Raw genomic sequence first — 26,297 nt, 5'->3', positions numbered from 1 at the left:
CTTCAGCTTGTGACGAAAAATGTCCGTCTTCAATGAGAATTGGTGATCCAAGTATATCCTAAAGTCAGCAAGTCAGCCACAACCTAGACCGTGTAGGGTATATTAAACCTCCCAACACGTACTTAAACCGTTTAAAAAACATCCCAAATCCACATAAACCATTTATAATCCACTTCTCCCCATTATACAACTAATTTCATTTCTAATAATTCTTTCCCCAAAAATTATTCAACTTCACCTAAAATCCTTTTTTCCAAAGGACAATGATCAAAATCAAATAATAATAGAGGTGGACCTCCTCTCTCAATCACCCAAAATTAATCATGAAATAAAAAGCACAACCAACTAAGCAAAACCCAACCCACCCTACACCACACCATACCACTCCTCAACTAACCAACTTAAATCATTGATATTCCCTCCCATTCCTTCCTTCCTTCCTATCCATCTCCCCCCACTCTCATTAACTCCTCCCATTCCTTCATCCCACCCCTCCCTCCCCTCCCAATTACAAATTCTCGTATAAGACGGTCTTACAGAAGAATTTATATTATTTATATCATGGCGGTCACAAGCCAAAGGTCTTCATGGACCGATACCGGTGGTGATGATGATGATAAGGTTGTTAGTTTGTGTAAAATACCCTTTTGGACTCCAAGTAATAGCAACTCAAATAATGCAAGCCATACGACGTCGTCTACAACATCGACGACGTCGTCTTATCATTCTAATAATAATGGTCATCATAATGTACAACCTCAGAGGTTAGGAGGGTACCCTTATTATCAAGGGCAAAGTAATGCACATCAAAATTCTGTTATTACTGTTTCTTCCATTGCTAAGTCTTTGCTTCCTCCTCGTCGTCGTCTTCGTCTTGACCCGTCTAATAAGCTCTATTTTCCATGTAAGTGTAAAACCGTCTCACACAATATTTTTTTTTATTAAGTTTTGTTAGTGTAAAAATTTTATTTTCTTTGGATATTATATTTTCAATGTGTTAGGCTGTTATTGTCTAATAATTGTGTCATATTGGAAATTAGGTGGGAATGATAATAATGTATTATCACCAATCGATTTTAGGATGAAATTTGTGTTTGATTGATTTATGCATGTTCTTTTTGTGCTCGTGTTAGGTTGGAGTCAGGTTTAACACAAATTCTTATTTAAGCAGAATAATCGGTTTTAAACAATAAAACGGAGCAAATAAATGGATGAGACAAAAAACAGAATGTCTAGGTAATAACAATTGACAATTGGCTTGTTCAATCTAATTATGGGTAGTATTTGACCCGTTTGACACTTAAGACGGAGATGATCGTATATCACTTTAAGGTTAGGTTTAGGGGGAATTTAGAATGGGACACTTTGAAATAAATGAGCATGTCTTATGCTTTTAATATGTGAGACCGCCTCATAAATGTGTTGGTTGTTTTTGGTTAGACTCGAAATCTTATAATCAAAACTTGTAATGTCTCAACATTTTTAGAAAATATAACCGTTATCATTCTCCGTATTTGTGTAAGACTGTTTTACATAAATATTGTATATAAGAAATCAAGATGCATATTAGTGGAAAAGTAAATTAAATTAACCCGTTTTACAATGTGACTCTGTAAGACTGCATTACACAAGTATTTGTTCTGAAGTAAATTAACCCGTCTTCGTCTTGACCCGTCTAATAAGCTCTATTTTCCATGTAAGTGTAAAACCGTCTCACGCAATAATTTTTTTTATTAAGTTTTGTTAGTGTAAAAATTTTATTTTCTTTGGATATTATATTTTCAATGTGTTAGGCTGTTATTGTCTAATAATTGTTTCATATTGGACATTAGGTGGGAATGATAATAATTAAATAATTTATATAGTCGTGTTTTTTGTATTATCACCAATCGATTTTAGGATGAATTTTCTGTTTGATTGATTTATGCATGTTGTTTTTGTGCTCGTGTTAGGTTGCAATCAAGTTTAACGCAAATTCCTATTTAAAACGAATATATCAGTCTTAAACAATAAAACGGGGCAAATAAATGAATGTGACAAAAAACAGAATGTCTAGGAAATGACAACTCTTGTTCCATCCACTTATAAATTTACGTTTTACAGTTATGACGGATATGACCGTCTTAAGGAAGACCTACGGCATGTTTAATTAGGATGACATATCACTTTAAGGTTAGGTTTAGGGGGAATTTAGAATGGGACACTTTGAAATAAATGAGCATGTCTTATGCTTTTAATATGTGAGACCGCCTCATAAATGTGTTAGTTGTTTTTGGTTAGACTCGAAATCTTATAATCAAAACTTGTAAATGTCTCAACATTTTTAGAAAATATAACTATTATCATTCTCCGTATTTGTGTGAAAACGTTTTTACATAAATATTGTATAGAAGTATAAGAAATCAAGATGCATATTAGTGGAAAAGTAAATTAAATTAACTCGTTTTACAATGTGACCGTATAAGACTGGCTTACACAAGTATTTGTTCCGAAGTAATTGTTTTTGAAGTCTGGATTATATATAATGTCTCATTTAAGTGTGTTTTTGTATGAAAAGATGAACCAGGAAAACAGGTCAAAAGTGCAATTACTATCAAGAATATATGCAAAGCTCATGTTGCTTTCAAGGTCTGCTTTTTCTTTCTTAAGAACATTTACTATAAATTACCCTTTAGAAAGAATATAAAAGGTAAACAAATGATTGAGACGGTGGGAGTAATAAGTAGTTCAATCCCAAAATGAGAAATTATGATTTTACAGGTTACAGTCTCTTTTGCAGAATTGCAGTACTGTAATGATTATGTTGAGTACTCGAGTTTTTCGGAGTAATAACTTTCATAGCCTAACATTTGTAAAAAATGATTGATGTTCAGTTTCAAACGACTGCTCCGAAGAGCTGTTACATGCGACCTCCGGGAGGTATACTCGCTCCAGGCGAAAGTCTAGTAGCTGTTGGTAATGACTACATTACTTATCCTGTGAATGATATCGGCTTATTTACTCATTTCTATTGAATGAACAATCTTACTGATCGAAAGAACGTGTATATTTGTACAGTGTTCAAGTTCGTGGAGCCTCCAGACAAAAATGACAAGCAATCAGATCAGAAAAGCCGGGTGAAATTCAAGATCATGAGTTTGAAAATGCATGGTGATCAGCTTGACTATATTCCCGAGCTGGTATACTTTGCATTTCTCGTCTTACTGTCTTTTTATCTGTCTGAATGTGAATTCTGTACACTAGAATTGCACACTTTGCATTTCTCGTCTTACTTTGTTTTTCACTGTCTGAATGTGATCAGCTTGACTATATTCCGGAACTGGTATACTTTGCATTTCTCGTCTTACTGTCTTTTTCACTGTCTGAGACCTCTGAACTCTGTATACTAGAATTGCACACTTTGCATTTCTCGTCTTACTTCGTTTTTCACTGTCTGAATGTGATCAGCTTGACTATATTCCGGAGCTGGTATACTTTTCATTTCTCGTCTTACTGTCTTTTTATCTGTCTGAGACCTCTGAGTGTGAACTCTGTATACTACAATTGCATTTCAGAAGCGATTTAGTTACCATGGCAAAAAAACAGGAGCGGAAATTACAAAATACATAAACAAATGCTGTCTGGTTGTCGTAATTTTGGTAAACTGTCTGTAGGAATCAGTAATTTTCAGAACTGGCAACAGTGTTACTGCAGATGAGCTTAATGTCACATTCTGGTTGTTTATTCATCGCAGTTTGAGGAGCAAAGAGATCAAGTATCAGTAGAACAAATTTTACGGGTTGTTTTCCTTGATACAGAACGTCCTAGTCCGGTAAGGCTGTCTGATCTCTGTAACTTTATTAGTCAGTTCTTATGCATTTAGTTTTAATTACAGTTTTGAAGCGCTATCAGTTTTCAGTTATCATCCCGAAATTTTAGTGTATCAGAGAATCATTGCAGATGGGTAAAATGGTCTAACTAGGTTTAATGTAGGTACTAGAAAAGCTCAAGAGGCAGTTGGCTGAGGCAGATGCAGCAGTTGAAACACGCCGAAAACCTCAAGAGGAAGCGGCTGGCCCTCGAATTGCAGGCGAAGGCCTTGTCATTGATGAATGGGTTAGACATTCTTCTATGCTCTTATTCTTCTGTGCTTTTTTTTTTTTTTTTTTTTTTTTTTTTTTTTTTTTTTTTTTGTTTTTTTTTTTGACGGCTTTATTACAAATTCTAGGAACATAAACAAAATAGGGATATTGTCTCGTGTACCCCTAAACTTTTTCATTTTCTATGATGTACCCCTCTTTTCTTGCAAAAAAAACCTTTGATCATCAATAACTCTTGGCTACAAGTTCAGAATACGATAAACTTTTTTTTCAAATTGACCGTCTTTAAGAGGCTTTCAGTTTGAAAAAAAATTCATTGACGTCTCAATTCGTAGTCGGGAATTATGTTCAGTCAAAATTTATTCGTTAAAAAAGGTTTGACCAACCATAACTACCGGCTATGAGTTAAAAAAGCGGGGCATTTTTTTTCAAATTCAAGGCTTTGACGAAATAATTAGTTTGAAAATAAAAATTACCGTTTTCTGAACTCGTAACAGAGAATTATTGTCGGTCACAGTTTTTTTGTGAAAAAAGAGGGGTACACCATAGAAAAAGAAAAAGTTCAGGGGTACATGAAAGAATACCCCAACAAAATAAATACAATGAAAATTAGCCGCTAGATCGGTTATATTGTCGATGGTATTCCTAGTCCAAATGCTTTTACTCTTTAACTCTACATTAAGATGAAATAAAACAAAACGACTCAAAAAACTAGCTGTAATACAATTATCGACTCATTTTCCATTTTGGGTAATTCGGAAATAGTCTCTTTTGTTGTTAGCACATGGTACAATTCTCGACCCATTTTCCATTTTAGCCATATTGTTACACAGTCTCAGAGTTCTGTTTTTTTTGGAATATTGCAGAAAGAACGTAGGGAAAGATATCTAGCACAACAGCAAGGAGATGCTACTGATACGATCTGATTCGAGTTCGCTTGTCGAATCAAATGCAGTCATATCATATACAGTAATTCATTTAATTAGCATTTCCTTAGTGTAACACCATCAGTTGCTCAGGGTGAGTAATTTGCTTTAGGCTTAAGAGTTTTATTTGATACTTACAAGCCTTTCAAGTTTGAACACATATATAGTGGCATAATTGATGGTGAAAATGTAAAATACATTGTTGAATACACTAGTCCGTATATGAGACGTTTTCAGGATAATAACCCATATAATGTGGGCGACTGGTCATTTTTATTTTTTATTTTGGTATTTGGTGGGTTATTAGATAAATGCGCGAGTTTAATAGCAGAATGGTTTATTGGTACATTTCAAAAACCTATATCTTAGAGAACATATTACCTAAATATGACTTTTTATCCCTAAATTTAAAGGACCAATAAAAAGTCTTAAAAAGACTTTTTCTATAGAAAGGAGATTTCTATACAAAACTCCAATACATTACATTTTTTTTTGGTACATATAAAATATGAAATGCATACAAAATATGCGGTATACAAGTACTCTCTGTTTAATTGATATGTTTACACTTTTTTTGTGAAGGGAAAATAAAGAAAGTGTAACTGAAAGAGAGTATGATCTTTATTAGAGAGTATCTAAACTCATCCATTTGGACATTCTCTCTAATTAGTAATTACAAACTCATTTGGTGTGCACTATTATTAGTTGGTGTGCACTAAATATCCCTAACTCAAAACAAAAAAAAATCCACAATAAACATGATTTTAGTTGATAAATTGTTGATTAGCGAATCAAATGTATGTTAGCATCTAAATTATCATATATAATTGCAGAAATTTGTGTAAATTAAATTCTTGTGTGTGTGTTTGAATTCCAGAGAATTGGGATTAAGGTTTTTTTTTATTAGGGGTGTATACAAATGGAAAATACTATTGCAAATAGTACTAGGATGAGTAAAAAATGTACTGCGAAAATAAATTACGTAAAAATATGAACTTTGAATTAACTCAGAAAAAAATGCATATAAGCTCGGATTCTTGTACCTTAAATGTACAATGCTCTATATAGTAGTATATACTACTGGATATCCTATTTGTGGTTTTACCTAGGGTGCTAACGAGTCGAGTCCGAGTTTGGCCTTACTCGACTTGTGTTCAAGAACTAAAACTCGATCTCGAGCTTACCCGAGCTTGTAGAAAATATGCTTGATATCAAGCTTGCAAGCTTTAACGCGAGCTCAGCTCAAATCGAGGCTATATATGATGGTTAATTTTTTGATTTTTTTTTTCTTCCGATATTTTCAATAACAAAGCTCAAAGGTTAAATGTAAATATTTGACAAATCAGTGAGACATTTGATATATGTGATACAAAGATATAATCATGATAAATATTTTTTTTTATTAAATATGAGCAATATTTTATATAATCACACAAATTTGAGCCGCTGACAAATTTTTTGAGCCGAGCCAACATTTACTCGGCTTGACTCATTAAACTCTCGAGTCGAGTCCAAGCTCAAGCCGATCTCGCACAAACCAAGCTTTGACAAAACTTTTACTCGCAAGCTGTCCCGTCTCATTAACCTCTAGACTTTTACCCTTCCCTCCCAAAGTCCCTTCAGCTTTCTCTCCCTCTAAAGCGTCTCCTTCAACAATCAACACCACCACAAATTCAGGTAACTAATCTCTCTCTCTCTCTCTCTCTCTCTCTCTCTCTCTCTCTCTCAATAACACAGCCATGGATGATTTCTTAGACGCATCAACAAACCTCCCTGAAACCCAGATGCAAGAAGGTTACAAAGATGGCTACAAAGATGGTTTAATCAAAGGCAAACTAGATGCATACGATGTGGGTCTTAAACACGGGTTTCAATCCGGTGAAGAAATCGGGTTTTATCGCGGTTTAGTTGATGTTTGGACTTCTGTTATTCGTGTCGAACCCGGGTTTTTCTCAACTCGGGTTAAGAAGAGTGTAGAACAGCTTAATGAGCTGATTCATGAATACCCTTTTATGAATCCTGAAGATGAGAATAAAGATGTTGTGACTGATAAAATTAGGTTGAAGTTTAAGGCAATTTGTGCTACTTTGGGTGTTAAATTGGAGTATAAAGGATATCCTAAATTGGGTCATAAGCAAGATTATTGATTGGTTTTTGTTGAATTTGGGAATTAGGGTTTATATTGTGATCTTTGTTTGTATTTCTTAGTTAATTTGTGATGAATTGGAGAATGAGCAAGATTATTGATGGTTTTTTTGTTGAATTTGGGAATTAGGGTTTAAAGTTGTGATCTTTATCATTAATTCTTGGTGAATTTGTGGTGAATTGGAGACCTAAATTGGGTTATGAGCAAGATTATTGATTGTTTTTTGTTGAATTTGGCAATTAGGGTTTAAAGTTGTGATCTTTACTTGTATGACCCAAGTTTCTTAGTGAATTTGAGGTGAATTGGAGTATAAGAATTACCCTAAATTGGGGCATGGTCAGGATTGTTAATGGGTTTTTTTTTTTGTTGAATTTGGTATTAGGGTTTGAAGTTGTGATCTTTACTAGAATGCCAAATTGTTCTTAGTGAATTTGATGTTCTATATTTTGTTGTCAATACTGATAAAAGAATTTACCTTTTTAGTGGTGAGTTTTATGTTATTCGAACCGGTTTTGCTTCTTCCATTGAGGAATTGGTTGTTTGTGATGATTTGAATTGCTAAGAACATTTTATAATGGAAGTTGCTATGTTTTTCAAAGCGGGTTTTTGATTCTTTCATTGGTTCGGTTGTGGAATTTGTTATTTCTGCTGGATTGTATTGTTCAACAATATATTCAATAATGGAAGTCGCTAATTTTTGTGTGTGGTGAATTTTAAGTAATTTGAAGCGGGTTTTCGATTCTTTCATTGAGTTTGGTTGAGGAATTTGTTGTTTGTGGGTGATTTGTTCCTAAAGTATATCTGATTATTCTCTTGGTGTAAATGGGCTATCATAAACTCCTATAGTGGATAATGTTCAGGATTATTAATGGATTTTTGTTGAATTTTATGATAGGGATTTAAAGTTGTTATCTTTATCGCCTTATCGAGTTATCGGTATGCCACATATTTCGTTGTGAATTTGTGGTGTATGTGGTACCGGATCCCCTCAAATGTCAGTGACTTGCGCTCTGATTTAATGTTTCTTGGTATACGATTCTTTGTTTAAAATATCCGTATTACTATGTAGAAAGTCCGTATTGTGTATGCGTATCACATAATCGTATCAGAGCGTACTATGAATTAGGATCCATGCGTGGAATGTGGTGCTCATATCATAATTTGTGTGTGGTCCTTATTAGCCTGTAGTATGCTCTTTGGGTGAGGCTGATATTAGCCTCTATCTACAGACTGGGGATGTTCTTGGACATAAAATGCTGAAGCCAATGCTTGCTTGTTGCAAAATTTACATTTCGGAAAGCCGAAACAAGGCTGCTCTTAAAGCAATTGAGCGAGCTGCAAAACTCTGCAGTGAAGCTAGGATAGTCAATAAGTATGAAGATGAGACTTATAACCGAGTTGGGTATACACTTGTATCTAAGCTACGTCCGAGTTCATCCTTGGATTCTTGCCCGCTAAAAGATGCTGCACTTGCAATGGTCGCAACTGCGTTCAAAAACATTGATTTTGATACGCATAGTGGAACTCATCCTCGTCTTGGAGTTGTGGATCATATTTGCTTTCATCCATTAGCCAATACTTCTCTGGAACAAACAGCTAATGTTGCAAAGTCTCTGGCATCTGATGTTGGAAAGATTCTTGAAGGTATATCTATGCCTTGTTTTAACTTTTCAGAATGCATGATTTAGGACTTAGGAGCTTTAGCCTTAAGCTGTTTAAGATTCTTGTTCGGATAGAAAATATAAAATAGTCATTTCACCATTTCAGTCTTTCAGACGGGTGATTTAGGAGCTTTGAGCGATTGGGTATCTATTGGAGTGTCAAATAGACTATATCCCTTAGTTCATGCATTATGGTTCTGTGGACTGTAGATATATGATTGTGCCTTTTCATGTCCCTTCAAGTTAATCGAATCCCTGACGTGAAAATGAATAACTTACAGCAACAACAACATTACTCCAGTGCCTCAATGGCTCCCGCAAATTGCGGGGTAAGGGGGGGTCGGATGTATGCAGCCTTACCCTTGTGTTAGCAACACAAAGAGTCAAAGAGGCTGTTTCCGAATGACCCAAGATGAAAATTGCGTCGAAAACTGTATCGAAGGACCACTACTTCACAAGAGAAAGAAGCGCAACCACTTTTGTGAGCCGTTTTGCTTTATTCCATCATAATCCAGAACCAAAGAGTAATGAATCTTTGGCTCCATTGAAAATGAATAACTTAATGAGTAAATAATATAGGGAGAAGCTCCAGAGTACTGTGGACTTGTGGAGTGATGATTGGTGAACTGCATGGCATTCTTCATTACTGATACCGATCTTTGAACTAAACTGCTGCATTGTTTAAATCTGCAGTCCCCACTTACCTTTACGGTGCTGCACATGAAAATGGAAGGACACTGGATTCCATACGAAGAGAGCTTGGGTATTTCAGCCCAAATATTCAGGGAAATGTATGGGCTGGAGGGTTGAAATCGCAAGATCTACCTCTTGCTCCCGATGAAGGACCAAGTCAGGCTGACAGCTCCAAAGGCGTTATTGTGATTGGGACGACTAAGTGGGTGGATAACTACAATGTACCAGTTTTTTCGACTAATATTTCAGCTGTTCGTAGAATTGCAAAACGCGTCAGTGAAAGGGGAGGTGGACTTCCAGCGGTACAAGCCATGGCGCTTGTTCACGAGGAAGGTGTCATTGAGGTCGCCTGCAATTTATTGGACCCACAGCTGGTGGGAGGAGAGAAAGTTCAGGATGAAGTTGAGCGCCTTGCAGTGGAAGAAGGCATGGTTGCTGTAAAAGGTTATTTCACTGATTTTTCTCGAGACAAAATCATCAAAATGTTCTTGGAAGAAGGAAATTGAGATCTTTCTTCATTAACCTTGAAGGATTTTTCGACTTGTTAGGTTGTACAATATGTGCAGCCGGTATCAGGTGAGTGTCGTATATAATGTTCAAATGATGTTTCCCTAGTTCATGTCATGACTTGATCTGACTCTATAACATCACATTTTTTTGAACCACAATTACTAATTAAATTAAACTCGTTCTAGATTTGCTTATGAGTCGGAAATATAAGGAAAATATAATTAAGCGTTAGAGAAATCTCGATCATGGTGCTAAACTACCAACTAAGCTAGCTGATTAGTACCAAACGAACCCTTGTTATTGATCATAACCTGAGCGACCTCTCACGTTAAGATTGTATTATTCGGTAGTCGACATAATCAAGCACCTTCATATCCTCCAGCTTAAAAAACATCCTAAATTTAAGCTTAATAATTGTCTAATCATCAATCTAATCGGTTCAATAATGGCCAGGTTCGGCTCTGTGATTATCAGGTTGTATCGGGTCAAATGGGTCGAATTGGGCCGATTTTGGGTTTCAGGTTCTGCCGAGTAGGGTATATCAGGTCGGATCAAATTTGTCAGCTCTAAGTATGAGTAACATGTCTAAGCTAGCTCCACCATTAATGCGGGCCTAGGAAGGGCCGAAGGGGTGACCCGCAAGGCGGCCGATCCGTCTCTAGGTATTAATAGTCCAAGTTTGTCCCTTCTCCCCAATCAATATAGTATATACAAAGAAAGAAAGTCGTTAGATTGGAAATTTCAATGCTACAAAATTTTCCACATAGCACTAGGGACTAGGGACTGGGAGACCACATACTTGGACTAAAACTTGTCATCTTCCTGGAAAAATGTAATTTGGTATTCTATAAAACCATTAATGCGGGCCTAGGAAGGGCCGAAGGGGTGACCCACAAGGCGGCCGATCCGTCTCTAGGTATTAATAGTCCAAGTTTGTCCCTTCTCCCCAATCAATATAGTACTCCCTCCCCGTCATTATATTGTTCCCATTTGATATGGGCACAATACTTAAGGAAAAGTATTAAAATAGGAATAAAAGAGTTGTGTGGGGTTGATGATAGGAGAGAGGGATGAATTATTAGTAATTAAATAAAGAATTGTGGGGCCAAAACATAAAGAAAAGTAATAAAATAGGAGTAAAAGAGTTGTGTGGGGTTTGGTGATAGGAGAGAGAAATGAATAAAATAAGAGTAAAAGTTTCTAAAAATAGAAAGGGGAACATTAGTTGAATAATCCATTTCGGGAAAGAGGAAACATTGTAGTGACTGGGAGGGAGTATATACAAAGAAAGAAAGTCGTTAGATTGGAAATTTCAATGCTACAAAATTTTCCACAGAGCACTAGGGACTACTAGGGACTGGGACTTGGACTAAAACTTGTCATCTCCCTGGAAAAATGTAATTTGGTATTCTATAAAACCAAAGAGACTTAAAGCCAAATAACATCTAACTCTCACACCAAAAAAAGAAAAAAAGAAAAACAAAAACTAAGAGTATACAAATGAAACATACACACCTCAATATACATGATCTTTCAAGTTTTAGATTCCTAAATGTCTTGTTTGTGTTTATTATCTTGCAAAATATTACACCAACTAGAGTAGCCTTGGATAGATTAAGCAATGAAACCGACTACACGGCCTTGTTGGCCATCAAGAGGCAATTAGGAGATGGCCGCAAAGACGGGATTTTGAGGTCATGGAATAACTCTGTTCACCATTGTAATTGGGAGGGAATTACTTGTGGTCGGAAACATAATAGAGTGACTGAATTAGTTCTTGACTCCCAAGGCTTGTCGGGTACCATATCGCCTTTCATAGGAAATCTAAGTTTTCTTACAAATATTTCGCTTTATGGTAATACTTTGTATGGGTCGATCCCACACGAGTTGGGTGATTTATTGAGGTTACGGGAACTATGGTTAATGAACAACTCACTTGTAGGGGAAATTCCGGCTAACTTGTCTAGTTGCATTAACCTCATAGTTCTTGACCTAGGATACAATAAGCTAGAGGGAAAACTCCCACTCGAGTTAAGAGCATTGTCGAAATTAGAATTCTTTAGTGTCGGAATTAACAATCTTACAGGTCCGCTATTTGACATCATACAAAACCTTACCTCCTTGCAAACAATATTTACCGCTTTCAACACATTTACCGGAACTATCCCAAATAGCATCGGTAGGATGAAGAATCTACTGAACCTTGCAGTTGTCGGGAACCAACTCACTGGCACACTTCCTATGTCCCTTTTCAACCTCTCCACCCTTCAAGTTCTCGATCTTAATGATAACCTATTACAGGGAGAACTTCCGTCACATTTAGGATTCAGCGTTCCTGGTCTGACATGGTTGAGCTTCGCTCAAAATGACTTTTCAGGAACACTTCCGACCATATCAAACTTCACAAGCCTAACACACATCTTTTTCAACGAGAATAGCTTTACCGGCAAGGTTCCTTATGATTTTCAGCAATTTCACAATCTATTTTATTTAGCTCTCTCGTTCAACTACCTAGAAGGCGACATCAACTTTATAAATACACTAGTTAACTGTAGCCAGTTATCGACTCTGGAACTGAGCGCAAATCATTTTCTCGGAATATTACCCAAATCGGTTGCTAATCTCTCCAACAGTTTAACATTTCTCACAATCGGAGAGAATTTGATAAGCGGTACATTTCCTGAAGGTATTACCAATCTCATTAACCTTGAGACCATTGAATTTGGTAGCAATGTTTTGACAGGATCGATTCCTCCTGACATCGGAAAGCTTCAAAAACTCGAGGTTCTTGATTTATATACCAACAATCTAATAGGTATTATACCCACTTCCTTAGGAAATTTATCCTATTTGAGTAAACTTCACTTAGATGACAACCAGCTCGAGGGGAGTATACCTCCGGGCATTGGTGATTGCCAGAGCTTGTTATCCTTGATTTTATCATACAATGAGCTCAACGGAACTTTGGACAACGAACTATTCACAGGATCCGCTTCATTTCTTGAACTAAAATTGTCGCATAACCATTTGGAAGGGCCTCTACCTTTGGGTATTAGTAAACAAATCAACCTCGAGAGCTTGAGTCTGTCTCGGAACAAGTTTTCAGGAGTTCTTCCAGATGGTCTTAGTGGATGTACTGGCCTTCAGTACTTATATATGGACGGAAATTCCTTCCACGGAGACATTCCTTCATCGTACGTTTCTTTGGCTAGCCTCCAAGAAATTGATTTTTCTCAAAACAATTTTTCTGGCCCGATTCCTGCATTCTTCTCAACGATTGCTTCGATATATTACTTAAACTTATCCTACAACGATTTTCAAGGAAGAGTCCCGACAAATTCAGTATTTTCAAATGCAAGTGCAGTGTTTCTTTTCGGAAATAACAGGCTTTGTGGAGGAATTCCGGAGTTGCATTTACCCAAATGCATTGAAAAAGAAAACACTGAGAAGAAAACAACAATGTCGTCACACTCGCACCCCCTTAGGCTGATCATTTCAGTCATAGGCGCGGTTTTTGGAGGGCTGGCTGTGGTGATAGGGATATACCTGCTATGTATCAGAAAGAAAAAGACACCTCTTTCAACAGAGTCAGAAACGGGGAAAGAATTCATGAAAGTGTCATACGACATGCTACGCAATGCGACAGCTGGTTTTTCTTCCGAAAACCTGCTTGGTTCAGGCTCTTTTGGATCCGTGTTCAAAGGAATTTTAGATGGAAAAACAGTCGCTGTAAAAGTTCTCAATTTGCAACTTCGAGCTGCATCTAATAGCTTCATGGCAGAATGCAAGGCCTTGAGAAATGTCCGTCATCGGAATTTAGTTAGCATCATAACAGCTTGCTCAAGTATTGATTTTCAAAGAAACGATTTCAAAGCTTTAGTATACGAGTTCATGACCAATGGAAGCCTTGACGGATGGTTACATGGAGGTGTCGGGAGCATGAGCCTTCCTCAAAGGGTCGGTGTAGCAATTGATGTCGCTCACGCACTTAACTATCTCCACAACGAGTGCGAAATTCCTATTGTTCATTGTGATGTAAAACCAAGCAACATATTGCTCGATGATGACATGGTCGCTCATGTTGGGGATTTCGGATTAGCAAGGTTTCTAACTCAACCTCGACATCCTAATCAAAGTAGCACAATAGGAATCAAGGGCACTATCGGCTATACTGCTCCAGGTAATAATACTTCATAGTGTTACGACTCCTATTATAAAACCCGATTCATACTCATTTGGGTTTGTTTAATTTAGTTATCTATCTAAGCGTTGTCATTGGATTAATATGTCAGAGTACGGCCTAGGAAGTGAAGCGTCTATAGCCGGAGATGTCTACAGTTACGGTATATTGCTTCTTGAGCTCATGACGGGAAAGAGTCCAACAGACAGCATGTTCAAAGATAACTACAACCTTCATATATATGCAGAAGCAGCATTACCGGACCAAGTGTTACAGATAGTAGACCCAAGACTCGAAGAAGCAAATCTCACGCTAGACACTGAAGACATAAGGGCAACCCAAGTTGCACTTCAACGAAGAATGGAATGCATTATTTCCGTGGTTACTGTTGGAGTGTCTTGCTCCAACCATTTGCCACATGATCGAATGAAAATAATTGATGTCGTAAGCAGGCTTCAGTTTGCAAGAGACAACCTTTCAAATACCAAGTATACACGGAATCTACCTGCAGTAACAGGTTATATATTTTCATTATTTGACAATTTTGAACGTCAGTCTGATAATAATTTATGCTAACAGTACCCTAATATGCTACTCGTAATGTAAATGATTGCAGATTCGCGTTAGACGATCCCAACGCATTGCAGGGGCATTATATTGATTTTCATAAGGAAACAAGCGCTGCGCTCAACTATTGAAGTCTTTCGATAGGCGACTTAATTCAGTTTAGTTCAGAGAATTTCTTGTAAACTTGGATAAAGTAGTCGATACTCAGTGTGTACTTAAATTCATATTGTGTAATTTACCGAGTTTAGTTTATCTTCGGTCGCTACGCTGATATCTGTGAAGGGAACTACCATAACATACAATCAAAAACCGCCTCCTGTGTCTATGAACAATGTTCTGGCCTAAAAAGTAGCATCCGCCTCCTTCTATCATACGTCTTTGATTAAATCCTCCTTTGGCCTCTCCTGAAACAATGAACAATCTGAGGGCTCGGCTTTGCACCGAGCGAACTCACTCCGACGCTCAAGTCAGTAAACTTAAAAGGATTAAGTTATGTGTTACTTGGCGAAGTATGTATTGTAGAGAGATAAGGAAGATATTACCAGATTATGAGGTGTTTAGGTTATATTTCTGGATCCTTTCCTCAATGAGGGTTGAGGAGTATTTATAGACTTTCACCTTTTGTCACGTAGTGGCCAAGTGGCTAGCAGGTGGAAAGACTGATCTACCCTCGGCCGAGGGACCCATGGCAGGCCGGCGGGCCCTGTTGACTCGCCGCCGAGGGGTCTTGGATATGAGTACGCGGATATGTGCCCCGGCTGGCTAGTTGTCCCAGCCGAGACCCAAGTGACAGGCCGACGGGCTGCGTCGGTTAGGCTGCCCAAGTCGTTGACTTGCTGTGGATATCTTTGACCTTGCTCAATATGTTGACTCGGTCAGCGGGTGCAGAATATGCCCCATCAATTTGCCCCCAGCGTAGTCTATGCCGTGGTATGGACCTTCGATGAGTGTTGAGCGTATTCTGCGCAAGTCGATTGGCATTCTGTCAAGGAGCGTGTTGAAGAAGCTTTGTAACTGTTTGTCGATTGACATTCCATGGCTGCATGTTTGACATGTGTCTCGTTGCTGATTGGTTGACGCTTCATGGGCTTTGCCCTGATTGGTCGGATTGAGTGGGCTTTGCCCTATAAATAGGAGAGTTAGCCCCTGAATTTGGCCTTCCAAATTCATTTTCTCAAAAAAAATTTTCTTCTTCTTGCTTAACTTTGACGAAACTTCTCTCTAGTCCTCAGAATCGTTACTTCGGCGTAGCACTTTTTCTTCAAGGTAAACAAACAAATTTTCCAACTTTTAATTGTTAAGTTTTTTTGTTGTGAACATGTCTTCTGCTGATGTCGGACCTAGTTACACTGCGCCGGGAGGTTCCCCGTCGCGTCTTGACGAAGAGGAGGCACTAGCCGCCGTCCCGCTAAGGTCCGGGGGTCCTAGGTCTCCTTCTCCTGAGGTTGATCCAAACGTTTTGGAGGAATGGGAGGATGAGGATGATGATGTTAATGATGATGGTGATGATGTGGAAAGGGCTCATTCTGATGACGAGAGACCGTACGTCATGGATCACGGCGAGGCCTGTAAGATCGGCCCTGACCGTGTTTGGAACCACAAGTTTGCCAGTTGTTCTGGTCCTGACTTTTTCGAACGTCACTTCTCCTTCGGCGGGGAGTATAGTATTGTTATTCCCAAAGAGGGTCAGGCTGTCTGTTGCCCTCCTCCGGGCTGCATCGGCGTGTACATGAGACACCTGGAGTATGGGCTCCGGTTTCCTCTCAATGTATACGTTGCTAACATTATTAAAGCCATGAACGTCGCTGTGGCACAGCTGCATCCGTTGGCCGTTAGGACGATCATTGGTTTTGTGTGGCTATGCCAGTTCAAGGGGGAGATTCCGACGGTGAACCTATTCCGTCGGCTTCATCACCTTCGACTGAACGTCGCCGGTGGCAGGGGATGGTATAGCGTGCAGACGGAGCCGGGTTACGTCTCCGTTAATAAGCTTTCTTCTGTAGACACCTCGTTTCTGCACCTCCCGCAAACCACCCGGTGATGATTGGGCCGCATGTTTGATACGCGGAACGATTTGTGACAGTTCGTAAGATTATCGTCAAGTGATTGCTCAAACATTAATGTCTACCTCTTAGTTGTCATCTACGTGCCGATACGGTCTTTTTGGCAGTAATTAGAGTACATTTGGAGTCCGGGTCAGAAACCGTCTTCATTTCCTAAAACCGTCAAATCCCGAGTCAGGGCGATGTGCTTGTCTACCTAAGGTTAGGATGTCATAAATGTTGAGATTATATCTCATTTCGAGTCCCATGTCACTTCTTTAGGCTAAACTTAAAGTTTACATTACAAAATGTGCATTTCATTTAGTTAAAATGACAACCCGACCTTTAGGCCCATTTTAAGAGGTGATAACAACTTTGTTGGGTCAGGCCTATTTCACAGAAAGTTCTAGATCTTTCTTTTAGCTTTCCAACGCCACCAAAATCACCTAAATCCGAGTCTTGTAGAGAAAGTTATGCCTAAAGTACGACAGGCTGTCAAACGCGTTTTCTACGCGCAGAGGAACCTACCCGGGAAAGGACGCAGCAAGTGCTGCGCCTCTTCCAAGGGACGCAGTGCCTGCTGCGCCTTTTCCCAGGGCTTTCTTTTTGTCCAAGTTTCCGCGTTTAACCTAAGTCGGTTATTTCCGGATCTTTCTCTCATTTCCATATTTCCGTCACGTGATTAGTATAAATAGGAGCCTTCGCTCCTCATATTTCTCACGCGAGTGTCCGCCCTTCTCTTCTCCCTTTGCATTCTAGACTTTGTTCTTACTTATTGGCGCCTACGTGCTTGAACTTTCGACCACGTAAGCTCGGATCTTTCCGGGTACCAGCCTCTCCGTTGCATGACCGACCAATTTGACCAACTCCACCAATAATCAATCTAATTAATCAACTTAATTAATCAATCGTTTTCCTCTTACGAGGGCACTCTCTTTGCATTCGCGTCGAGCATCACTAATCGATATCTTAGTTCTTCTCGTTTCGTCAACATGTAAGTCTGAGGGTGTATAATCCTTATTTATTTATTTATTGTATTTATTTATCGTATCACATTTGTAAGGTTTACGTCGAAAATATCATTAAAACCGATTTCTAAAACCGTCTTTAAAACCTCTTTTTACGGATTTTCAGAAGACTGACAGTTGAGAAAAGACGCAAAGAATCTGCGCCTCTTGAAGGAGCGCGATTCTGCTGCGCCTCTTCGTGAGGCTGCCGCAGTTCCTGCTTCTTTTCTTCTTCCTTCGTCCTCTGTAATTCGTCTTTGCTTATTTGTTTTCACTTGTTTCCTTTAATTCTTCGGTACAATAGTTTAATAATCATATGTATATAATTCATCATTCATCCACACGTTTTAATCGTCATAAATCCGACCTTAAATCCCAAGTAATTCATATTTGCGGGTTTTCGTCATTAAATTCAATTCCGGGTTGAGTTTCTGGAATTCGTCTTTGATATAGTTTTCATCTGTTTATTGTTATATTCGTCATATATCATCATGTTTAGACTAGTTAATTGATTTCAATAGAGGACTCATTAATGTCTTTCACTAATTAATTGTTCACTCCTTGTATTAATCCATCTTAATTCCGTTTCACTCATATTGTACTGTTTTTATGACCCATTCACATGTTAAATAACCTGTTAATCACTTCCATCCGAGTAATTATTTTAATCCATCATTAAATTTATCAATCGACATTAACGGCTTGCAATTATGGCTTCACAGCCAGAACTGAGCCAAGAAACAGACGCAGCGTCTGCTGCGCCTATTCCAAAGGACGCTCTATTTGCTGCCAGCTTCTGGCCGAGTTACGTCTCTCGAACTCCGTTTCTGCCTTGACTTAGTTTAATTAGCTTACGTATTAACTAACTACTAATCGTATTATCACCTTCTGTTTAACTCGTTAATTTTATTCTTTTATTCTTTTCTCAAATTATCCGTTTTAAAGGTATTTTCGACATAAATCGCCTATCTCAATGTAATTATTCTAATTTTCATTATTGTAATTTTCTTTTATTGTATTTATCCTATTGCTTGAATGCTTTCACATGTAAATTAACATTAAATCCTACTTCGACATCAATTGTATGATTAAACTACATGTCCACCGACTTAGTATTAGTTCTCACATGTTAGGATTAATCTATGGATGTTGCATTGCATGCATACAATCGACGATATATCAAGTACGAATAACTTCCCTAATCATTAGTAGAGGCCGCTATCGAGGCGGGCGGGATTAGGTGTTCGATCAAAAGAGCTTCCTAATACGTACCCTCACCCCTTACTCCAGATCTCCGTGAGCACCCGTGTTCATTGGCATCCACGAGAGTCATTCTAGACATAGAATGCTAAGGGTAACGATTGCTTAGTGTTCATGTCACTACTTTATGTCTTGACATGACATGAGGTATTCGAACGGTTCCAATTTCCCATAAAAATTGGTGGCGACTCCATACAAAATGCAAACGCTTGTTTCGCTTCTCACCAAGCGCCCCCGTGGGCGGCCCGCTGTCCACATCTTCCTGCAAAGACTGGAAGGCGCGGTGGGTATACGTCGAGGTGCCGGATGATTATCCACTGCCCCGGTCCTTCCAGCACCAAGTCAATTTGCGGTGCGAGAGTAAGGGGGAGCATGACAAATGGGTCTCCCGGAGTAAGCTTAAGATGGACGCCTTGACATGGTCCCTCTTAATGCGGATGAGAAGCGGGCGATGAGGTCGTTTGAGGCGAGAAGGATGGGTCGCCGAAGGGATGGATGCCCCCGACTCAGATCATTCTTCAAGACGAGCCGCTCTGCCACGTCGGCCTCATACCGGCCCTAGCACAGGGTGAGTGGGGTCGGTGTGAGGCCTATCTCTGCCTTTAATGTTTCTGTTTCTTGAACTTTGATTTATTTCTTTTACTTAACTCTTGCTTCGTTTCCTTTGCAGACCGTTTTGGCCCAGATCTGTCTGAGAAATTCCTCTTGAAGATGGGGCTTGACAAAGGCAAGAACGTTCTTGAGAAGCATCCGAAGGCCGATAAAAGTGATCGCAGACCGGCGCCAACCGACCTTATGGACCAGAAGTTGAAGGGCCTAGATACGACGGCGGCCCAGGCGAAGGTTGCTGGTAACATACCGCGCCGAACGCGAAAAACAAAGTCTTCGGCGGCGACGGCGTCGACATCAGTTCCACCTCCACTCCCTTCAGTCCAAAAGGAGACTGTGGAGATCGTCGATATCACCGCCGAGGATGAGGTCACTGTGGCAAAGGAATCTCCTCTCTTACGCAAGAGAAAAGGGGCTGCTGCTGCCGCTGCTGCTGTTGCTACTTCTACCGAGGCCGGCAAAGAAATGGGTCCTCCGGCCAAGAAGGCCAAGCCTGGTACAGATCTATCCTATAGTTCAGACTTAGCCGGTTCATTAGGCGTTCCTGATGACAGTCTCTCTGGTATGTCCACATATGTTGACACAGATGCCTTGATTGCATTTTTTGTAGATCAACCGCCGCCGTCTACCGGACACACTGTCGAACGGCGCGCTGAGAAGCGAGCTGCGCAGACGGGTGGCAAAGATGCCACCGTCGTTTCCTCCTTTCCGAAGCCTACCCCCGCCCAGATCAGGTCGGAGGGCCTAGGTTTGTCCAGGATGGTGGCGAAGTGGGCTGAAGTGGTCGGTGCTCATATGATGGAGCAGGAAAAAGTCATGGCCGAAGTTGCCCCACAGCTTGAGCAGCTCAGGCTTGAGCTTGCTGTTGCGAAGAAGGAAGCTGAGGGGGCCAAGGCTGAGGCTGACAAGGCGGTCCTTGCGAGCGAAAACTTAGGGAGGACGCTGAAAAGGCGGTCCTTGCCGAGAGAGCCAAGGTCGAGGCTGCGGACGCTGGTGCCGCTAAGTTGCTGGAGGAGCGTGACCGGCTTCAGGCTACTGCTGACTTCACTGCCAAAAGGAGGGACGAATGGAAATCCATGTTCCAGGCCCAGGGTAAGGTGGTTCGGAATAAGGAGGCTATCATCGCCCAGAGGGAGGAGGACATTGAGACGCTCCAAAGCGTTGTCCTTTCTAAAATGTGCGCCCAGTACCGGGACCTGGCCGAAGAGGCCGCCAGGGAGGTGATAGGGGAGCTCTTTCTTGATGGCTCCTTTCCGTGGCAAAAATTTGACGAGCTGTTGGATGATAAGCTCGAAGCTAAGGAGAAGGCCGCGGAGGCGAAGGCTGCGGAGGAGGCAGCGGTGAAGAAAGAGGAAGAGGAGGCCGCGGAGAAGGCGGCCCTTGCTGAGAAGGCGAAGGCGACCAAGGAAGAAGCTGAGAGAATGAGGGCAGCTGAGGCTGCTGAGGCTGAAGCTTCCAAGACATTTTCTGGGTCGCCTACCAAACAGGCATAGGGAGACGGGCGGTTGTCACTAGGTTCACCCGGCATCTCGGATAGCTTCAGCTGTTCGGGGGCCAATTATTAAGCCTTTCCTCCCTGCCATCTTTTGGCGCTTCATATGATATGTCTGTAACCTTTTGCTCTTCTTTTCCTTGTTGTTTTGTAAAACTTTGGTAGGTTGTGTTTTGGCTTATCCCTATGGGGACGGCCGTCGTCTGTATTCTCTTTACTTGTAATCATTTTTAATAAAGTTTTTTTTTATCGGCCCTCGGCTTGGCCGGGGTTTTGATCACAATCCTTCACTTGTCTTCTTGCGTTATTAATTGAGCGCTTTTTCGTTTTTACCTTCGGCCTGGCCGAGGCAGTTAGAATGCGTATCTTAACTGTGTTTAACGTCTTTTTAAACATGTTGGCATGTTGGTCGCTTCCTCTTTCACTCTCGGTCTGGCCGAGGCGTCCGATTTGCGCTTCCCAACCGCCGCTGTGAACATGTTAGCGTATCGACCGTTGTGTCCCCTGCCAGGCCTTCGGTTGGCCGAGGCGGCTAGAATTGCGTCTTAACTGTACTTATACGTTCCTATGGCATGTTGGTCGCTTTCGCGAGTATCAATCTATGCTTGGGTAGTGATCGCTAGTGGCGTTTACTTCTTGGGGGTGATTTGCCGGCTTGGGCGTGGCGTCTACCTCGATATGACTACGGAGGGGACAAACACTTTGATGGAAAACTTGGATGATTCTTAATTAGATATAAACACGCGTTGGGGTGCCAACAACTGTTTTGGACACCTCCGCCGCTATACAAAGTATTTCCTGAGATTGTCAGTGTTCCAATGGCTCATCAAAGGCACACCCTCCATGTCCGTCAGCCGGTATGTACCCGGCCTCATTTCTTCAACCACTTTGTAGGGACCCTCCCAGTTGGCCGTCAATTTACCATGAATGTTTCCTTTGTTGGTGGCGGCCGACTTTCTTAGGACTAGATCCCCTACTTTTAAGTCCCTTTTGTGGACTCTTCGGTTGTAGGCTCTTCTCATTCGGTTTTGGTATACTGCCAAGTTGAGGCGTCTTGTATCTCGGCTTTCTTCGACCGGTCTAGGGAGATCCTCGGACCTTCCTCATTTTCACTTGGGTTAAAGGTGGCCGTTACGAATGCCTCAGACCGCCGCTTCAATCGCGGGATCGCTTGGACCGTAGACTAAGTGGAATGGATGTACCCGTTGCTTCTTTCTCCGTGGTTCGAAGGGACCACGGGACGCCGGGTAGTTCATCGGCCCATCTTCCCTTTAGGTCTTCAACTTTCTTCTTCAAACCGTTGAGGATTGTTTTATTGGTCGCCTCACTTTGCCCGTTGCTCTGTGGTGGCGGACGGAGGAGTATGCAAATTTGATACCAAGCTTTTCCAACCAGTTCATTATTGTGTCACTCCAAAACTCTCGGCCGTGGTCAAATACCATGACTTGGGGTAACCCAAAACGAGTTATGACATTCTCCTAGATTACCTTTCTTACGGCCGCCGTCGTCTTCGCAGGTACCGCTATAGCTTCAATCCATTTGGTGAAGTAGTCAATGGCGACAATCAAGTACTTTCTTCCTCCGGATGCCGTTGGAAATGGCCCTAGTAGATCCATCCCCCACTGTGCAAAAGGAAGGGGATTAAGTACCGGTATTGCGGAGTCTCGGGAAGGTGCATGTATCACCGGAGCATGCATTTGACGATTGTTGCACTTTTTGGTTTTGGCTCGGAATCCTCAAGCATGGTGGGCCAGAAGTAGCCGGCTCGGAGAGCTTTGTGGGCTAGTGTTCTTGCCCCCATGTGATGACCACGAATACCTTCGTGAATTTACGTCAAGATTAGCTCCGCGTCGGTTGGGCCGACACATTTCAAGAGTGGCCTTATCACGGACCTCCTGTACAATTCCCCTTCAAACACCAAGTACCTTGCTGCGATCCTCTTTATCTTCTGCGAGAGACTGGGATCCTCCGGTAACTCACTTGTCAGTTTGTACTTCATTATCGGAGTCATCTACGTCGTCTCGGCCTCTATGTCACCTACCATGCAGAGTGTGTCAGTGATGCTTTTAGCATTCCTGATATCCACTAGCACGGTTCGGCTGACATTCTTGATGGTTGAACTGGCAAGTTTTGAGAGAGCGTCGGCTCGGTTGTTCTCAGATATGGGAACGCATTGGATTTGGAAAGATTTCAATTTTGCTGTGTCAGCTTTTACCCTTTCCAGGTATCTTACCATCCCGTCGTCCCGAGCTTCATACTCTCCTCTGATTTGGTTAATAACCAACAGTGAGTCTGTCTTCAACACAATGTGTTCTGCTCCGGCAGCTCTAGCTAGCTCGACTCCAGTTATCACCGCCTCGTATTCGGATTCGTTGTTTGAGGCCGAGAAGGTGAATTTCAAGGCGTACTCAAACTCGTCCCCGTTTGGGCTGATGATAAGGATGCTTGGCGCTGCGTTGTTCGTCGTGGAGGACCCGTCGGTGAATACTTCCCATACTCCGGATTTGGCTCTTCTTGATATGTGCACTCGCTCGGCCAGAAGTCGCAAGTGCTGTCCCTTTATCGAGGGCCTCGGCTTGTATTGAATGCCAAAGCCGGATAGCTCTACCGCCCATTTGATGAGCCTGCCGGATTGCTCAAATTTTTCCAATGCTTTCTCTAATGGTTGGTCGGTTAAGACCGTCACGGGATGTGCGTCGAAGTAAGGTTTTAGTTTCCTTGCGGCAACGACGACAACAAAGGCTGCTTTTTCAATCAGCGGATAATTTCTTTCGGCGGGCAACAATGTATGGGTGACAAAGTAGATTGGGTGTTCTTTGTTTGTCTTCTTCTCGATGATCACGACCGACCGTGGCCGAGGTAATCGCTATGTATAGATATAGCATCTCCCCCGGATCGGCCGGACGGGGTTGGGAGAGTTTGAAGATGAGCTTTCGATTGCACGAAAGCCGTGCTCGTTCCTCCCCCACCAAGTCTTTATTCCCCTTTAACACTTTGAAGAATGGGGTGCTCTTGTCGGCTGACCGAGAGATGAAACGGGCTAGAGCCGCCATCCTCCCGGTCGGCATCATAACCTCTTTTCGATTCCGCGGCTCCCGGCAGTCCAGGATTGCTTGGACTTTCTCTGGATTGGCATCAATTCCCCTGGCGCCGACTTGTACGAGGAATTTACCCGCCGGACACCGGTTGCATTTCATTGGGTTAAGTTTCATCTTGTATTTCCTTAGTGAACAAAATGTCTCGTGTAAATCGGCTAAGTGCTCATTTGTCGGACTTGCTTTTTACAATAGCATCGTCGACGTAAGCCTCAATGTTTCGCCCTTTTTGATTTTGGAACACTTTGTCCACCACCTTGTGTAAGTTGCGCGGCGTTCTTCAAAACCCGAACGGCATCATTTTATACATGTATGTACCGTTCTGGGTGATGAATGCGCACTTAGGCATGTCTTTTTCGGCCATGAATACCGATGGTACCCGAGAAGGCGTCCAGCAGGCTTAGCATAGTGTAGCCTGCCGTGGCGTCGATTAAACTATCTATTCGAGGCAAGGGATAGCAATCTTTGGGGCACGCTTTATTAAGATTGGTAAAATCTACACACATCCTCCACGCCCCCGATGACTTCCTCACCATTACAACGTTAGCTAACCACTCAGGATAAGTACAAGGCATGATAAAGCCCGCCGCTAGTAATTTATCTACCTCGGCTTTGATGGCCTCATCCTTCTCGGTGAGGAGTTCCTCATCTTCTCGCTTGACAGGCGGCGGTGGAGAGCACGTTCAGCTTGTGAACAATTACCTCCCGGCTCACGCCTGGCATCTCGGCTGCTGAGTAAGCGAAGACGTCTTTGTTCTTCCTCAGCAGGTCTAGGAGAGCGGCCCTGAATTTTGGCTCCAGGTTGACACCGACAGTTACGGTGCGCCCTGGGTCGATTTCCACTTCTTCGGTCTCGGCTCCTTCGACCATGCCGACAGTTGCATCCATGAGGTCGCCCTCCTGTTGTAAGGATGGGCTCTTCCCCTTCTCTGACTTCTTTGCCACTTTGAGGGATTGCATGTTGCACCCTCGGCGGATATCCGGACGTTGACCACCTCGTCCTTCTCGTCCTTTGAGACGAGCTTGTGCGCTTCCCCGGTCCGAGACATACATCGGTGTCGGGCCCTGGATGGACATTACGCATCGGCCTCGCTCAGAGTGACTCGGCCTATGAGAACGTTGTAGGCGGACGAGCCGTCAATGACCACGAACTCGGCTAGGACATTCTTAGCCGCATTCCCTCGCCGAACATCACCGGCGGTCGATTGACCCTGGGGTACCAGCCGCCCCGAAAAAAAGCGTACAACGGATTGGTGCAGGGGCTCAAGTCCTCGACCTTCAAACCGAGGTTGAGAAAGCACTCTCTGAACATGATGTTCGTGTAGGCGCCTGTGTCAATCAGGCACCTCTTGACCAGGTGGTTGGCTATGTCCAAGTGGACTACAAGTGGGTCGCTGTGCAGGGCGATGACTCCCTCGTAGTCCTTCTTTCCAATAGTCATATCGGGGATGTTGGAAGCGGGCATCGCTGTTTTGGGCACAAAGTTGATGGCCTGATACAGCTCGTTCAGGTGCCGTTTGTGCCCCTGAGCGGACCCACCGTTCTCGTTGTCCCCGATGACAACATGGATTACTCCTATCCGTTCAAAGACGGATTTCTTATTTGAGCCGCCGTATCGTCTTTTGGCCTCCCGGCAACATATTTCTTGAGGCTCCCCTTCCGGATCGGCTCTTGATGGCATTCTTCGATGCCGGCGGAGTTGTCGATTAAGTGACCGGTGTGGCCGTGGTACTCACGATCTTGGCTCGTGTCACGTCCCCCTCGGCACGGGAGGCCTTTCCCACTCGACCCTCGTTCTTGCTCGGGCGAAGACCTCGGCGAGAGATACGACCAGGGGGGTGTGACCATTGTACCGTTTTTGGTAGTACGGTCCCGAACTCCCCCGCGCCCGCCAAGTTACATCTCTCTGGCGGATTTGTCGACCGTGACCTATTATTGTCACGGCGTCTTTCATCCGGGTTGTCCTCCGGCGGCTCTTACTCTCTGAGTGCCGGCCTCGGCTGGGGCCTACCCAGGTTTTGTGGTAGTCC

General features: G+C 42.0%; 4 protein-coding genes across 4 annotated transcripts; all 4 read left to right on the top strand.

Moving 5' to 3' along the window:
- Positions 1–342: 342 nt before the first annotated feature.
- LOC141610638 (vesicle-associated protein 4-1-like) lies at positions 343–5,288 on the top strand. Its single transcript, XM_074428831.1, has 7 exons — positions 343–904; positions 2,558–2,628; positions 2,874–2,955; positions 3,058–3,179; positions 3,734–3,811; positions 3,973–4,095; positions 4,946–5,288. Exons 1-7 carry the CDS (start codon positions 562–564, stop codon positions 5,003–5,005), a joined length of 879 nt encoding a protein of 292 aa, XP_074284932.1. The 5' UTR covers positions 343–561; the 3' UTR covers positions 5,006–5,288.
- Positions 5,289–6,447: 1,159 nt separating this feature from the next.
- LOC141610641 (formiminotransferase cyclodeaminase-like protein) lies at positions 6,448–10,209 on the top strand. The gene is made up of 3 exons (XM_074428836.1): positions 6,448–6,682; positions 8,381–8,795; positions 9,506–10,209. The coding sequence occupies exons 2-3, from the start codon at positions 8,405–8,407 to the stop codon at positions 10,009–10,011; spliced, it is 897 nt and encodes a 298-aa protein (XP_074284937.1). The 5' UTR covers positions 6,448–6,682; positions 8,381–8,404; the 3' UTR covers positions 10,012–10,209.
- On the top strand, positions 6,745–7,152 carry LOC141612597 (uncharacterized). The gene has a single exon (XM_074431408.1). It carries the CDS (start codon positions 6,745–6,747, stop codon positions 7,150–7,152), a length of 408 nt encoding a protein of 135 aa, XP_074287509.1.
- Positions 10,210–10,296: 87 nt separating the features above from the next.
- Positions 10,297–15,144, top strand: LOC141610640 (uncharacterized). Its single transcript, XM_074428835.1, has 3 exons — positions 10,297–14,195; positions 14,308–14,712; positions 14,812–15,144. Exons 1-3 carry the CDS (start codon positions 11,516–11,518, stop codon positions 14,820–14,822), a joined length of 3,096 nt encoding a protein of 1,031 aa, XP_074284936.1. The 5' UTR covers positions 10,297–11,515; the 3' UTR covers positions 14,823–15,144.
- The last annotated feature ends 11,153 nt before the right edge of the window (positions 15,145–26,297 follow it).

Source organism: Silene latifolia, chromosome 11 (assembly GCF_048544455.1).
Source record: "Silene latifolia isolate original U9 population chromosome 11, ASM4854445v1, whole genome shotgun sequence".
In the NCBI taxonomy this organism is placed as follows: domain Eukaryota; kingdom Viridiplantae; phylum Streptophyta; class Magnoliopsida; order Caryophyllales; family Caryophyllaceae; genus Silene; species Silene latifolia.
Note: the sequence above shows the minus strand (reverse complement) of the source record. Positions and strands in the feature narration are given on the sequence as shown.